Below are 15997 nucleotides of genomic sequence, written 5' to 3' on the forward strand. Positions count from 1 at the left end.
ATGCAACGTGCATAACTTCTTTTGTCAATGTTCTGCGAGACTAAATGATTTATCGGGGACGTTTTATTAGTGGAGGATCATGACAGGTGGCAGCAATATGGCGCCGGTGTTCCCAGCAGAGGAGAGGACGGGTTCCTGCTCTGTGATGCCCAGTGACTAATCACATTGACAAACTTTGAAGTCCAGCCTGGGGATAGCGTTAGTGCCGGCGCATTACTTTTTATACATAAAAAATGACTTCTGCAAAGATGTCAAATCTAGCATCAAAAACGACAATAGAGGCCGGAACATTGGATTATAAATGACACACGGTTGTATGACAGTATCTTTTTTACTGAATGTTTATGTGATGGAGTTTCATTTCGCCGCTGGCAGGAAGACAATCCCTAATCCCCCCCCCCCCCCCCCCCACCTTAAAAAAGAAAGAAAGTTAGAAGCATCTTAGCGGTTTCAGATTTCTGATCCCTCGCTGCAACATTTAGGGCACAATGAGTAGGATTTGGTGGTCGGCTGACTGCAAACAGTCAAAGTCGTCCCCTCCTCCATGGGTCATAGAGGGTCAGGGTGCTCGCCAGCGGGTAAAAGCCAACTCCAGATTCCCTCTCGCTTTGGAACTGGCTTTGTCCACTTGGCACCTCTCATCGCTGTATTTGCATTTTTCACAGCTTGCTCTTGGATGGGTGGCGTGCGATCTGGCACCCCTACCATACTTCACAAGTTGTTGAAGCCAAGAAAACTCCCTGAACACAGCGAAATGTGAAGAAGAAACAAAAAAAAGGAAAATGCAGGCAGAGGGCTGGGTCTCTGCAGAAACCGCCACACATTTCTAGTGGGTCATAAATGATGATCGAGAGGGGGGATTATTTTTAATCTAGTCGGAAAACCTAGTCTTTGTGCCTTTAAAGCAATGGTTGACATGTTGGCGAAAAATGAGAAACCAATTCATCTTTCATCCATGTTCGTTGAATATGATGCTACAGCGTTTGATGCTAAGCTTAGCTTAGCATAAACCTGGAAGCATGAGGAAATAGCTGTCCTGGCTTTGGACAGCTATTTCCATTTTACCTTCCAGCACTTAAAATCAGTAAAAAGATTACAAGTACAATGAAGACATTGCTCATATCTGACCGGTATATAGCCAGTATTGTTCTTGTTGCCAGATCAACACATCCTCATGTTGGAAGCCCTTAAACATGTCAGACAATCTTGAAAATTAAAAAAAATTAAATAATCCAGAGGACTTCACACTTACAAGATTTTCTATTGAACTTTGGAATTCGCTGATTTTCTTCAGAGTCTCATTGTCCCTCTTGACTTCGTTGATGTACATGGCCAGGTCCTGAGAGGGAGAGCAAGGCAAACAGTCGTCCAATCTTTCTGACATCTGTCATATCGTTGTAGACTCACAGTCCTCTGAGACGCAGTCGCCGTATGAAACACTGGATGCGGCTTTGGCTCGGAGCACCGCAGCGTTATTACGTAACGTTTCTTCAAATTCCCCCGTGAACAAACGTACCTGCATCGCCTCCAGAGACTCCTTGAGTTGTTGTCTCTCCGGTCGGTCCGCGGAATGACTCAAGAGTTCCTGTGGAGGAAATACACGACGTACTTTATTGGAGTGCATGATGCAAACATTGAATCCCACAGTAATGAGAGAAGGTTGTTGGGAGAAAAGTATCGCTGCACTTTACTGTGATGATGGGAGTGAGCATTAGAATATGATGTCAACGGCAACATACATGAACATTAGATACATACATGAACATTAGATACATACATGAACATTAGATGCATACATGAACATTAGATACATACATGAACATTAGATACATACATGAACATTAGATACATACATGAACATTAGCTACATGAGGAAGCTGGAGAAATGGCCTCCAGGCCTGACTTTTCTTTATGATGAATAAGATACAAGTGAACATGACATACCATGTGGTCCTCCACGTGGCCAAATGAATAACAAGCACGTCACATCGTTTTGATGTGTGATCGCTGCCTCCTCTCCAGGCTCAATGGAGTTGATTCAAGATCAAATCTAATTATAGTACCATGAGTACAAATGAAATGCTGCCAGCTGTCAAACCAGTTGGCAGACATGTGTCCCGAAAAATCATATCCGACACATAAAATACAACCAATTACTGTATTTCTTTTTAAATTCCAGTTTGATTTATGATTTCTTTTCCTCCCCTTTTCCCACTTTATTCTTTTCCGTCCTCTTTTCCCATTTTGGAATGGCCAATGGTGACTTGAGATGGCAGGTCGAGGACAGACGTAATCACAATACATTGCATGTGCTTTCCCTGCGGTGACAAATCAAATTGCCGTTCCTGTGCTTCCACACGTTGGATGCCATCCACCCAGTCCAACCCCCACTGTGCAGCCACCCTGAACAATCAGTGAGAGTCATTAGTGCAGCAGCAGCAGCAGCAGCAGCCCACCCAGGATGAAAGTAATGCTATTGGGCCCTATTTGACCTTAATTACCTTCATTCTTTTATTTAAGTGACCTGCTTACTCAACAGATCCTTTTAATACCGCGGTCTGTTACCTTTGCACAAGCGAAACTGGCGACCGACACCAATGCTGCTGGACGGCCCGGAAAGCCTCGGATTCAATATTTGATCACGCGGGTTCACGCAGAAACAAAGCGCAAACACGCAAACCCTGAGATGACCGTGCTGAATTCACTTTATTTAGAGTGCAGCCGTGGTGCATAAAAGATGACAAGAGCCCCGTATTCACACCGTGCCGAGCAGGGACGCGCGACTTGCCATGATATGTACACAACATCAATTTCGGATGCGCACGACTGGACCCGCGCGCGCCGAAAAATGTGGAATTGTCAGTCTGCCGTTGCCCCGGAGGCCGCGGCACGCAGCGGCTTTTCACTGCGGAGCTGTTGGAGGCAGTGAAATGGGGGGTGTTTAATTGGATTAGCGTGCAGTTGATTTGACCTCGCTGCCTCGCTGAGACTTCTGCAGGGGTTTGATTCAACCTGATAGGCATGTTGCAGCACTCTCACCGCGCACAGTCCCTCAATCACCTGAAGCAAGCACTCGCCTCCATCCCGGGCCATTGAACTCATATGCTCATCCATAATTGAGACGCAAAGTCAATTAATCATGGGGAATATTACAGTGGCCGGCTAGTTTTTCGGCACACCATGGAGGAGAGCTCCGGGGAGCGATGCGTCGTCTGTGATGCGAGCGGGCAGACGCTTAAATACATGAGCATATGAGGGCGTCAGTGCAGTGCGGTAATTAATGATTACAGCTACCAGCAGATTATTGTTTCTCTAGACAATAGTTCAAAAAACAACAACAAATAATTCAGTTTTTTGGGAAAAAGGCGGAATAATTTGACAGGCAGAAATCTTCAAAAAGTGTTGGCCATTATTATTTTGGATCAATTACAAAGAAAAAATGAATGAGTCATTACGATTGCTGTCAATGAATCTTCCATCAATCAACTGATTCAAAGATTGATCATTCACACACCCGATTCAACGATAGTGAACCTATAGGAGACTCTTTCAAAACTGAATGATTTAAATCTATAATCAAGATCACGACGCAAATGCCCACGTCATGTTTAGTTTGACAGGAAGAAGAGATAGTTGGATTTTGACGTGAAAGTGTAAGGAAGTGAAGTGAACGCGAACAGGAAGTGACAACAGGACCGCCGCCGGTCAAAGCTTTTATGTGGTATGTACACGAGGCCTGCGATTCAGGGACTGATTGTGACTTGATGCAACGGAAACAAATAACCAAAAGGCAAGTTGAATTGTCTTCAACCCACAGAGCGCGCAGCCCGTCTCTAAAAAGCCTGGAGAGAAATTGACAATCACTACTTTACCAATAAATTGCGAGATGCTCTACTTCTGTCAGAAAATATGTGGAATCAAGACAGTAAGGTGCGAAATAGCGATGTGCAATCTGCTGCAGTCAAAGTGATGACGAGTGGGCTTCGTCAGGGCATGACCAGCGTCCGACCACGGACACAAAGAGCTGGAGGGTCTCATGGCGCCTGGAGGTGCCTCCTACCTTCAGCAGCAGGTGGTACTTCAGCACCCTCTGCATGGGAACCACCAGAAGATCCTGCAGCTTGAACTTCCCCTCCTGCACTTTCAGAGTGCATTCCTGCGGAACAAGGCGGGGGGGGGGGGGGGGGGGTAGAGGCGGCGCGGTTATCACACAACACGTTGCAGAACGCCACGCTGCACAGTTGCTGCTAACAAGCCATTCAGTCATTGTTTAATAATTCATTGGGTCTTGTTGCGTTGCTGCGATTGCCTCCGCACATTCACGGGCATTCCACGAGCAATAAGGAGGCCAGTTTAATCCGTCGAGGGGAAACTAAGGATCTGGTCGTTCCAGCTATTTCTGTGTTTGTGACGGAAATACCCAGCTTGCTCGCTGGGAAAGGCCTCTGATTAATGAACACATTTTCTATGAATTCTGCACGGGCTCCAAAAAAAAAACTGTCTTCTGTGAGCATCTACCCTCACGGCCGTTTGCGTGGGCGCTTCTGCAAAGGGACAGCATCTCCATCTTCATGAACAAGGTTATTGTGTATTAAAAAAGCCGTCTGACCCGGTCTCAGAGCTCTATTTCCCAGAGCGTGTATCTCACCGTCAACGACTCTTGCTGTAGTTATGTCTATTATTTTGTCAACAAGCTCAAATAGCTTTTTTTTGGAGGGGTGGGGGGGCGTGCTAACTGCTGAGTCAGCTTACTTCTACTATTTCAGAAGTGCATTGCCGTTCCTCTTTAATCACTTCAGATTATTCTAAAGAAGATCAGAGGATATGAGTAGAAATGGATGGTAGATCCTCCAGATTCAAATAGAGTACATTTAACACAACCTCTCGAAGGCAGTCGCTACAAATACAACATGAACTCGCACATGTCCACTAAATGTAAAACAACATATTTGTAATTCAACAGCTCTGACCGCCTTTTTGCAAATTACATTATTTGCTTTTCTGATTTCCTCTAAATTTGTGCACGACCCTGGTACATTTGGAGCACATTTATGAATTAATTTCATTCATTAGTTATTCAATGCCATCATTTATTTCACAGTAAATTAGTCTTTCAAACTAATGTGTAATGATTTTGTAAGAGATGTCAGATCCTATAGAATCTCGTTGGAGACATTTGCATAATTGCCAATGAAACACAGTTGCTTGGCTTTTAAAACTACATCTCCATTCACCTCATTGTGCGCAGTGACAGCGCTGAGAAGAACTCCACGCTTTGTGAAGACATGACGAGAGAGTCTTATGATTCACGTGCTGTAGCTGCACAGGCTGTACAACCTCCAGCCAACGTGGGATTTGTGATACGAGGCACATCAATAAATAAAGTGTTTAGAATGTAATTATATTTTACTTTTAGAGTACGAATGAAATTAAAACTGTGCTAAGACATACAAAATTACGTAAGTGTTGTGTGGCTACATGCAGTTTTACATAAAGCATTGACTAGTCTAGTGATGTCTCAATGACAACCATAGAGTGTCTATGTTCATCATTAATTAATCTCTAATATCCAAATACCAAAACCTAAATAAATATAGTTTCACAGAAAAAGTTAGTGCCAGAAATAATACGTAGGTGTTGTATTCTGTTGAAAGTCTTTGCATCGTCTGTCAACGTGTCATTTTGTCATTCAATTCTCTGGCTCACACCTCCTAAAAGAATTACCCATAAACCCTTTCAGGGTGGCACATCACAGGTCCCTAAGCAGACGGATGCGCTGAAGCCCATCGGCTCAGTCATTTGTATTCAGTTTGAAAAAGCAACTTGTGCCCGCTGCCTGCACCGTGATGTATGCTTTTCCCCCCCAGAAAAAAAAGCTCTAAATCACTGTGCTGTCATGTGCTGGTGGTGAGTGATGGAGGTCATTACCTCGACTTTAATCTTGACGTCCTCCCGCGTCGCTATGAGCTCATCCAGTGTCTTCTGGCCGTTCTCCATGTGGCTGCAGTACTGGCCGTAGATCAGCAACCTGGTGGAGGACACGAGTCGACAAACAGCCGTCAGACAGAATACACCAGCACCGCTCGCCGTCCTCCACGGGACCGCCACGGGGTTCATACACATTCTGACCAATGGGTCTACATGACTTTAAACCTGTTTTCTATGACCAAACATTTTGTGAAATCTCTGTGTATACATGAAAAAGTGAAAAAATTAAACTAACAATGAGGATTCCAAAGCATCCAGTATACCTTAAATGACAAAAGCATGTTTATTCTTTTAATTCTTTTGATTAAAAGAATAAACATGCTTATATTTTGAGCGTCTCTCTTTTAAAACATATTCATTATTTCAAACTCAGCGTAAATGAACGACATGAATATAACAAAATTCTATGACTTTTCCAAAACTTTTAGGGTTTTATGTTTTTCAATGACTTCTCCAGGCCTGGACATAACCATTTTAAAAATCCATGACTTTTCCATGATGTACAAATCCTGCGAACAATATGAGGAGATTCACGTTTGACCGTGGCTTTCCATTGTGCTCTGAAAAGGAGAATCAAATTTGGTCGATCAATAAACAAAAAAAAAGTATTGAAAAGATAAGAGCTTGTCCATCGCCTCTTTCACTTCTAAGCTGACTACTTCCCCTCCTGAAGGCGTTCAGCGAGCTCTAAACGATGAAACATTCACGCCCGTTAAGAGAAATCCACAGCAGAGACTTTGAATCTGATATTTTTCTGCAAAGACAAGAACAAAGCCCCTCCGAAGCCTTGTGTAGGGTTACAAATTAACCTTAATAAGCACTAATAAGCTAATGAGGCCTTTTCTTTTTAAGTTTGGATGAATATCGTATTATTGTAAAAACACGGGGACAAAAGAGATCGCTGTTTGAGTCCACAATTAGCTGTGAACTGTGCCTTTCGGCAGTGTACCGCATATTCATTTTTAAGATTAATAACAATTTGAGAGGTCAGCCCGAGAGCCATTTGGCACTATGGAAGGGGCGGGGAGGGGGCTTATAAATGAATATGTGAATAAATATGATTAGGAATGTGCGTGAATACCATGAATAAGTAATGACTGGATTCTGATCCCTGGGCGCTATTTGGAGGGGCGGCGTCCTCCCGCCAATGAGCTGTAATCACGGCGCACTAATGAAAGACGCTGCTATGTATCAGCTGCTTTGCAGAGTTCCTCTTATCAGCGTGTGAGGGAGGGAGGGGGAAAAAAAAGAAAAGAAAAAAAAAAAATCTTAATTTCCAGCGGTGAGGATATGAGAGCTGCGGTTCATTAGATATTACAATGCTGCCGCTGACACAGATCTCTGGGTTTTTGGCTGGGAGGGGAAGTTCAAAGTCATCCTGCCTGGAGGACGCCACTGCATGTGGCACACACCGCTCTCACTCACTGAATCAAAGTAGGTCATTGGCAATGCTGGGAGAGTGCCACCCCCTCCACCGCCGCCACCTCCTCCTTCGTAGCATCGGTACTCCGGCTTGCTAATCTGAATCTTGATTGGGGTGAGGCGACGCAGAGAGCCGGCACCCTGACGTCTAATCAAGCCTCCGATAGTTCTGCGACGCGGACGAGGAACGGCGCACGAGCAGGGAAATAAAAGCGGGAACATCCCGTGGGTTTCTGCTCTTCCCCGACGCACGTTTAATGTGATGCGCTCAACATGCAGACCATGCGTAGTTGTTCGGAGCCGTGCTCGTAGTAGCGAGAAGGAAATCCTCCCAAAAGAACATCCCGTTGTGCGCGCAGAAGCGCTTCTTCCGTTTGATTTGATTTTTCAATCTCCCCCATAGTCCAGGGGAGAAGGGCTCATGACTGGCTCCAGGAAAAACACGACATGTGGATGTGTGATGCCATGAAGGGAAAATCATTTTAAAGTGATGTGCTGCTCCTCTCGCTATAAATCTACCACTGAAAGAAGGCGAAGCTGACAGAGGGCAGAACACAAATAAGGTGCAAATTATGGACAGAATTAGAGGAACAATTAGTCGATTCAATCATGTATCGATCAAAAAGAAGAAGAAAAATATCAGCAATTTTCTGCTTGCATTGTTTTTTCTCCAAATGTGACAACTTGCTTTGCTTTGCCTTCTTTGACAGTTATTGATAAGAGTTGCTATGAACTGCTGCTGGGTCAAAAAACTGCATTCTGAAGACAAAATGATGAGGCGTAAATGTAAACATATTCAGCAGATTTACCCATAATGAAGAATTAGTTGTAGCTCTTTTAACAAAATAAATGCTTAAACGATAAAGTAACATTTCAAATAGTGTTTTCATAATGAGCTGAATATTGCTGTCTCACTGACATTATTGGAACACATTTTGTATTTGTGTTACTGTGACAAAACACTCTTTAATAGTGAAAGGATCACGATAAAGGCTAAGTGTTGCTTTACAGTGTTGCTCAAACAAACACTGAACTATTTTACAAATGAATGACACATTTAATAAGACGTATCTAATAAGACGATCTGTCGGATGTGAAAGTAGACTCTTCCTCAGGCCCATTCATTGGTTGATCGTCCTCCCCTCCGCAGAGATGCACCAGTGATGATCCCTGGACCCTCTGACTACGCCCCCTGCGTTGAGGCTCCTATGGAACGAGGCCCTGATTAAGTCCTGATCCCCACGAGGGGAGACAGTTCCCCTCCAGGACGACAGAGTGATGGAGATTAATGGGGGTCTTGATCAATTGGAAGTCAGCAGGCGGGACTGTGCAGCGTGGCGAGGATCCAAAGACACGCCCTTCATGCGTTACGTTATCAGGAGAGACGTGCACACGGAGGACGCTCCCGCTGTGAATGTGGGAATCATTAGAGCAGTTTAAGAGTTTGAGAGACGTCAGATGTTTCTCACAGCCATAAGTAGAAAGATTAAAGAAAGATAAAGACCTCAGGAAAAAAAATGAAAAAGAGAAATGAGATCCACAAATTGAAAGTGCAGCAGCAGCCTCTGAGGTTAGCCGTGAAGGACGTGCACAGTGTGGGAAGGCGGGATCTTTATTCATCAGTGTGGAAAAGTGGCTGAGCATAGTTATCTTTATCCTCTGTAGTTTATCTGGAACGGTAATGTAACATTAACTGCTAAACTATGGGACCGTGTACTCGTCGAGATGCATCAGCATTATTGTCATAGTGTAATATAGTGTTGGTCCACACCTTTATGATATAATCATATTCACGACTTCACTGAACCCTTGAGGTGGAGCTCTCGTTACATTTCACTTAGCTGACGCTTTTACCCAAAGCGACGTACATGTTTGCTCTACACGCAGTAGACACAGCAACGGGTAGCAATTCAGGGTTAAGTGCCTTGCTCAAGGACACAACGACCGGGACTAGCGGAGCCGGGGCTCGAACCACTGATTGAAAGACGGGCATGCTAACCACCGAGCCTCAGTCGCCCCTCTCCACGCGGAGCTGCTGTCATCACGTCTCACTGTGATCGGCACCGCATGGTCGTTTTGTCCATCAACTTGAACTGCTTTTCAGAGCCCGCCCCCCCACTCGGCCTGCAGAGTTGACTTGAATTGAATAGCGAAAATAATCAAATGTTAATTTACGACAATGCCGATTGTACATGTTTTCTTAAATGATTATAAGGCAAACACTTTTGCTCAAAATGCAGCATCCACTGAAAGGGTCCAAAAGGATGTTTCTCCCACAGCAGAGTGGACGCGGTTCAACGAGTGATTTGTTGGCTTTTCTGGTCCAGTTTAAATAAAGGCCATCCTTTAGTGTGTGTGTGTGTGTGTGTGTGTGTGTGTGTGTGTGTGTGTGTGTGTGTTTTCATCAGTACCGATGTGGGCCTGGAGCAGCAGGCTCGTTCTCCGCTGCCCGAGGGCTCAATCTCTTTTTAAGTTTACGTTTGCAGCAAACAAACGGCCTGTCCAACCAAACAGCAGCGGTCCGCTGTAATATCCGAGGCCCCTTTAGCTTTTTGGAGATTGCAGTTTTGGTTTCCCAGTATATCTGTTCTCAGTGTTCCCACCAGCCTTGTTTCAAAGCAAAACAAGCTCAGAGGAACCCACTGTGCACTACCTGTTCAGCGCCAAATGGCAGCCATACAAAGATACAAACTGCAGTAACTGGTGAAGAAAGTGAGACGTGTGTCGAGCAGCTGAAGGGCCAGGTGCTGTCAGGAGATGGTGGGAAACCACAGCGAAAGGAGAATGAATGTTAGACTTCCAACTTGCCACCTTGTCAGCCCAATGTGAAAATAAAATGTTCAGCCATCATTGCTTTAAATAGCGGTGATATGAATGTGTTCTTCAGCTTAGTGTTGTGTCATAAAATCAGGTAATTAATGAAAAAAGATCAGAATCCACAGGTGTAACTTTATTGCTTCATGTTTTCCCAGAATTATTTGTATTAAATTAAAAAGAACATATATAGTTATGCCACTAATCTAAATTTAGAGTAAGACTGAAGCTCTCAAATGGTAAAAAGCTGGATAATTTGTATTTTGGGACGAGGGGTCCCGAAGGCATGGAACTGGACAAGAGCACGTATTTTCTTTAGGTAATTCTGTCCATTCTATTTGGATGTCGACATGTGTAACATGGAAAAAGGGTCATGGAGTGTTCTCCAGCTGTATCATATGCTGAGTCCCCACGTGGCCCAAGTAGAGGGCCTAATGAGAGGCCCTTGAGCAAAGCACTGGGTGCTAATCCGTCTCCGCTGGCACTGAACTGCTACAGCTGCCCACTGCTCCTCATACAGGGACGGGTTAATGCACAGACTGTGTTGTGTATATGTGCAGCTATAAAAGTTGATTTGATTAGTTGTGTGAGGAGTAAAGGCGACTGTGGCTCAGTGATGAGCAGGATCGTCTTTTAATCAGAGGATTGGTGGTTCGATCCCCGGCGCCGCTAGCCCATGTCGATGTGTCCTTGAGCAAGACACTTGAAACCCTGAAATGCTCCCGTACCTACGAAGTATGAATGTGTATGAATGGTTGATGATACTGATGTGGCAACTTCTCCCATCGGTGTGTGACTGGGCGAATGTTGTCATGTAGTGTATAAAGCGCTTTGAGTGGTCGGAAGACTAGAAAAGCGCAGGTCCATTTACGATTTAAACGGCTGACGAAAAGAAAATAATACAGTATTTTCTACTTTACACTAAAGATGAATGACATTGATGTGAAAAAAAAAACACTTTGTCGGTTTATAGGGCAAAAAAACCCCACAAAAACAAGAAAAGCATCAATATCTGGCTCCAAAATATCACACTCGAGGTCACAAAATCACACCCGACTAGTCAAGCAATAACAAGCTCATGTTGTGTGGACACAAGTTATATATTCACAGGTTTAATAACAGCCTTCCGTCTGGGCCTTGAGAGGCGAGTCAGAGGCTCTTCACTGAGATAGGCAGTGGAACAAAAGGGCTGATGGCACACAAGCACACTCAGGCAGCCACTCTTGGCGCAGTCGTGCATAATTAGTCCGTGACACGGTGATAAGCGCTCCTCTGACTTGACACCACGTCTGAACACATCGCTGTGGGAGGTAACGACTCATCATGCCCCGCTCTCTCTCTCTCTCTCGCCGTGTCGCCGCCTGAAACTTTGCAATCGAAAATAACTTCCTTCTTCCTTGTACATGTGAGAAAGAAGGAGAGAAATCGGGGCTCAGTGTTTTAATTACATTTAAAATATTAATTGGAATAGGCCGAGCTAATTAAGCTCCATATTGGCCTTTCCCCAAAACAACAGAAGCAACCGCAGACATCTTCAGAGCAAGTGGATTCAATTATTTCAGAGTTATTTTATCGTCTGGCGCAGCATACAGTATTCAAACGTTATCAAGTCGAATAATTGCGGTGAGTTCCCAAAAGTGCAATATTTTCTGGAGTGATGCATTAGTGATGCTGCTCTGTGTTTATTTCATGCCTTCTTTGCCTTTTTAGCATTTGAGCAGATGTTTCATTTTCCTCATGACCAACTAGAATTGAGAGTTGCCGTTGCCATCCAGTCAACTGCAGTTAACATTCATGCTTATCCAAAATGTCGTCACTTCATTTGATCCTGTTAGACATGTGGTTGACATATTATTAGTTAGCATATGGATTATTGTTGGTTTTTGGGTCAAAACTAGTTTTGTGAACTCACAGTGAGACCAACTTCCATTCAGTTCATTCTTGACATTTGTGCCAAATTTCTTCTTTGTGCCACATTTCCTCAAATGTGGCACAAACGTCCGCAGGAAGAAAGTCCTTCAGGGTGTCGCTGAGACACGGCGGTCATGAAAATGGGGCGTATGAACGTGTGGAAGTAGGGCCGGACAGTCCAAAAACATGAGGCCTAAAACCTCCAGCAGAAATGGAAATAGAAGTTTGCCAACGGGCTGTGATGAAGAGGAGAAGCTACGCGGCAACCTCGAAACAACAGAGCTATTCCAAGACATGTTCCCTTTATTGGAAAGTTTGCTGGTGCAGAAAAAAAAACTTGACTTCTTCTCAGTGTCGTCATCTCGCCCTGCTGCTCTGGCCTCTTGAATAATGAGGATGCTGTCGTGCATGTTATTTCACATAAAATGCAATTTTGAGTAACTGCGCCGTGGGCCCTCACCCCCGCCCTCGCGCAGCCCTCTACGTGCCGAGCCAATCTCCAAACAAACCAGAAGTGACAGGCCGTGGAGCCAGCTAATAGTCTCGGACACATGGCATTGGGACCCCCTCACCTCCACTCAACGTATCCAGCACACAGCAAATGGAGGAGAACGCAGAGCAAAAGCCTCCAATAAAGAGGCTCACAGTGCGGCCATGATTAGGGACTGCAGTGATATCGGGAAGCCAAGATTACTCCGGAAATGAGTTGGGGAATGTCGAAAATGAGGATATCAACAAGAGGGTATTTAGATGGCCATTTGGTTTGTAGAGCTTCCTGTGAGCCCACGTTTCCCTTTAGCACAGTGCCGGCGGGTTTAGTAGTCGAGATAAACCAGTGACATTTTCAGCAAGGCAACATTTCAATGACAAATAGAAGAAAAAAAAGAAAAGCGCTTCATCTTTTGCAACCAAACGAGAGAGAGAAAGAGAGAGAGAGAGAGAGAGAGAGAGAGAGAGAGAGAGAGAGAGAGAGAGATACAAGCACATTGTTGTAAAGGTCACCTGGACTTACAAGCATAGATAACCAAATGAGTTGTGCCAAGCCTGGACCTCAGAAAAATGGTTAAGATGCCTGATGAGAGCGCTGCTGCGCGAGTCCAAATCCCCTGGCCACTGTTGCTTATCGCCACGCAGAACCAAGACGCCCCCGGTGGCTCACATTGAGGCGGGTCTACATGTCAATCACATGCACACAGGCAAAGCCCGAGACGCACTGAATCTGCAAATCTAATGAACCGTTTTCTTAAAATAACCCGGCTTCTCGTTTCTGAGAATGTCACGAAAGATACATATTAACAAAGAACAGCATGTCATGGGCAAATTTGTTTATGAATAGAAGAAGAATGTGAGTTATTTCTGTCACAGATAGAAGGTTAATGTCCTTTTAAAAACAAACAGGTAGTGTGTGGACATACTGTGAATGGGTCCTTCCATTCTGTGGCTCTTTTTCACAGTTTAGGAAACTTAGTTCCAAGGTTCTTGTTTCGACGTGGTCGCGTCCTCGTGCACAAAGATGGGCCCATAAAGAAATGCTTGACCTCGGCCTTGGCGCTTTATCACCAGTCGACCTCTAGAGAGTAATATTTTTCTGGGAAGCCTGTGGGTAACGGGCTTTCTTTTGGGATTCCCGCGGGACGGAAGACAACTTCACTATTCATCACATGACTGGAGCAATATGACTGGAGTCCGTTTTTATGTTCAAATATACAGTTCTAATATGAATGAACACAGGAACAGGTTGGGGTGGGAGTCATTCTTCTGAGATTGGGATGGGACAGGATTCTTTTTTGTGGGAGTGGAATTGAGATAGGAACACAAATCCACACCTGTGTGACTCACTACCGACCTCACAAATGTTTCTCAAAACCTTGTCTTCCCGCATGTAATAGAGCACGGGTCACTGAGAGGCGGACCGCTGTCCGGATCCGGACCCAGACGGCGTTGTGTCCGGACCCTGGACCTCTAACCGATTGATAGTTGAGAATTATTCAAAGTTGACAAGAGTGCTAATAATTCAAACAAGCTTTTCCAGCCTCTACAGGACTCGTTTAACGGACCAGGAAACACAGACTAATCACATGTAAATCACATCACGTGATGCTACTCTGACCGTCAAATGTGTGAATTTGGGTCAGCGTCGCAGCTTGAGTGGGAGAAGTTACTTCACATGGCGTTCTCCAAAAAGAGAAATGTGGACATTTAAAAAGTGTTTTACTTACAAAGCAATTCTATGGCCAAATGTACATGGACACCTTCATTTTTGAACTTTCGGCATTCACTTTCCAACATCCTCTATTACAGGAGTCTTCAGCTTGTTTTCAACAAGGTCCAGTTTGAGAAAATGTCCTCATGCAAAGGTCCGGTACTTCATAATAATGTCCAACTTGCACTATGATTTAGTCCCATGTGTGTTAAAGTAGTCAGCACTGTCAAATCAAATAAAGAAAAAATGAAATAATAATAATATACAATCCCCCATCTACAACCTCTAAACAAGATAAATATAAATATAAATATTTTTTTACAGTTAATCCAAAAGAAAAAACCTGACAAAACCAAAAAAACAAGCCTTAAATCACAAACATGTTCAATCAACAAGATAGAACTTAAAGCTGCTGTTTCTACTGAACTCTCTTCCTGTATTTCAGAGACAAACTCCCAGTCCTTCCTCGCTGGACTTAATCTGGGATTGCGTGCAAATTAAGATTTCCAACAACTGCTCAGTCAGATCAGAGAGTCAGATGAGCTAAACAGGGGAGGAGATACAGCAGGAGTGGGAAGATGTATATGTGTGTGTGAGATAGAGGGAGAGAGTATGTCCCTGCCTCTGTCTATTAATTTAATCCCTGATGTCGCAGCAACTTTGTGTTACATGGACCTCGAGGCTATAGAAAGCAGCCTGCGACGAGCCTATTACCTATGAAAACTGACGTCGGCCAAAGAAACACTCTGAGTGGAAGGATGGAAGGATGAGGAGGAGGGAAATGAGGATGTGTGTTTTCAGGATCACTGAGCTGAATAATATAATACATGCTTATGTATGCAAGAACAGGTACGCGCACCCATTTGGTGGTGTGTTACTCACTCTTGCGGTAATGGCTGTATCATGCGAGGAGAGTGGCATATTCACGGCTGTGTGTGGAATTATGACCGGGGCCAGAACCTATCATCGCCATCATCACCATTACCTATGAAGCAGCCACGCTCGGCACAGCAGGGAGGCAAATCACCGCTCCCCCTCAGGGATGCAAATTATCCACACGTTGCTCAGCAGCTGGGCAAGATGGAGATCTGAGAGGAAGCTCTTTTTGCACAGAGAAGCCTCCCTTTCTTAAAGCCAGTGAAAAGGCCAGTGGAACAGTGTGTTTCACCACTCTGCGTGAATATGCTCCTTTTAAATTTAATGTAGTTACAGGCCCCTCCATGCTAGACATGCCTCATACATAAAATCAAATGGAATATAAAGAATGAAATAACAAACTATGTAAAGATAGCAATAAAGGAATAAATGAATAGGAAAACTATATATATATATATATATATATATATATATATATATATATATATATATATATATATATATATATATATAGAAGTGATGTATGTGGTTGCACAAATACATAATGCGTAAAATCAATATAATTGTTTTAAACAATAGTGCAAATGGAATATGTTGGTCGAGCTGTGAATGAGGGATAAAAGGCAGCAGCATTGTAATGTGCAGCGAGCAGCAAGTTGCATCTCACGTCTACGTGTTGGAAAGCACGAGATGAAACAGAACAGATAAGGCAGGTGGCTGCACTTAAGAAATATTAAAATAAATGAGAAATCCGGTTTTATCAAACACGTGAAAGCGAGTTGA

General features: G+C 44.0%; 1 protein-coding gene across 11 annotated transcripts in view; it reads right to left on the minus strand.

The window, feature by feature from the left end:
• The window catches only part of vav2 (vav 2 guanine nucleotide exchange factor), a 175438-nt gene that overhangs the window by 14924 nt on the left and 144517 nt on the right, over positions 1-15997 (minus strand). For all 11 annotated transcript variants that reach the window (XM_068573987.1, XM_068573986.1, XM_068573983.1 and 8 more), the window contains 4 exons: positions 5929-6028; positions 4061-4156; positions 1517-1585; positions 1253-1339 (listed from right to left, as the gene is read on the minus strand). In XM_068573987.1, the coding sequence (XP_068430088.1) occupies positions 1253-1339; positions 1517-1585; positions 4061-4156; positions 5929-6028 (352 nt within the window). The remainder of the gene's footprint in view (positions 1-1252; positions 1340-1516; positions 1586-4060; positions 4157-5928; positions 6029-15997) is intronic.

The sequence above is a fragment of the Clinocottus analis genome, unplaced genomic scaffold, assembly GCF_023055335.1.
Source record: "Clinocottus analis isolate CAN_PGR_092001 unplaced genomic scaffold, fCliAna1.0.p SCAF_13, whole genome shotgun sequence".
Classification (NCBI taxonomy): domain Eukaryota; kingdom Metazoa; phylum Chordata; class Actinopteri; order Perciformes; family Cottidae; genus Clinocottus; species Clinocottus analis.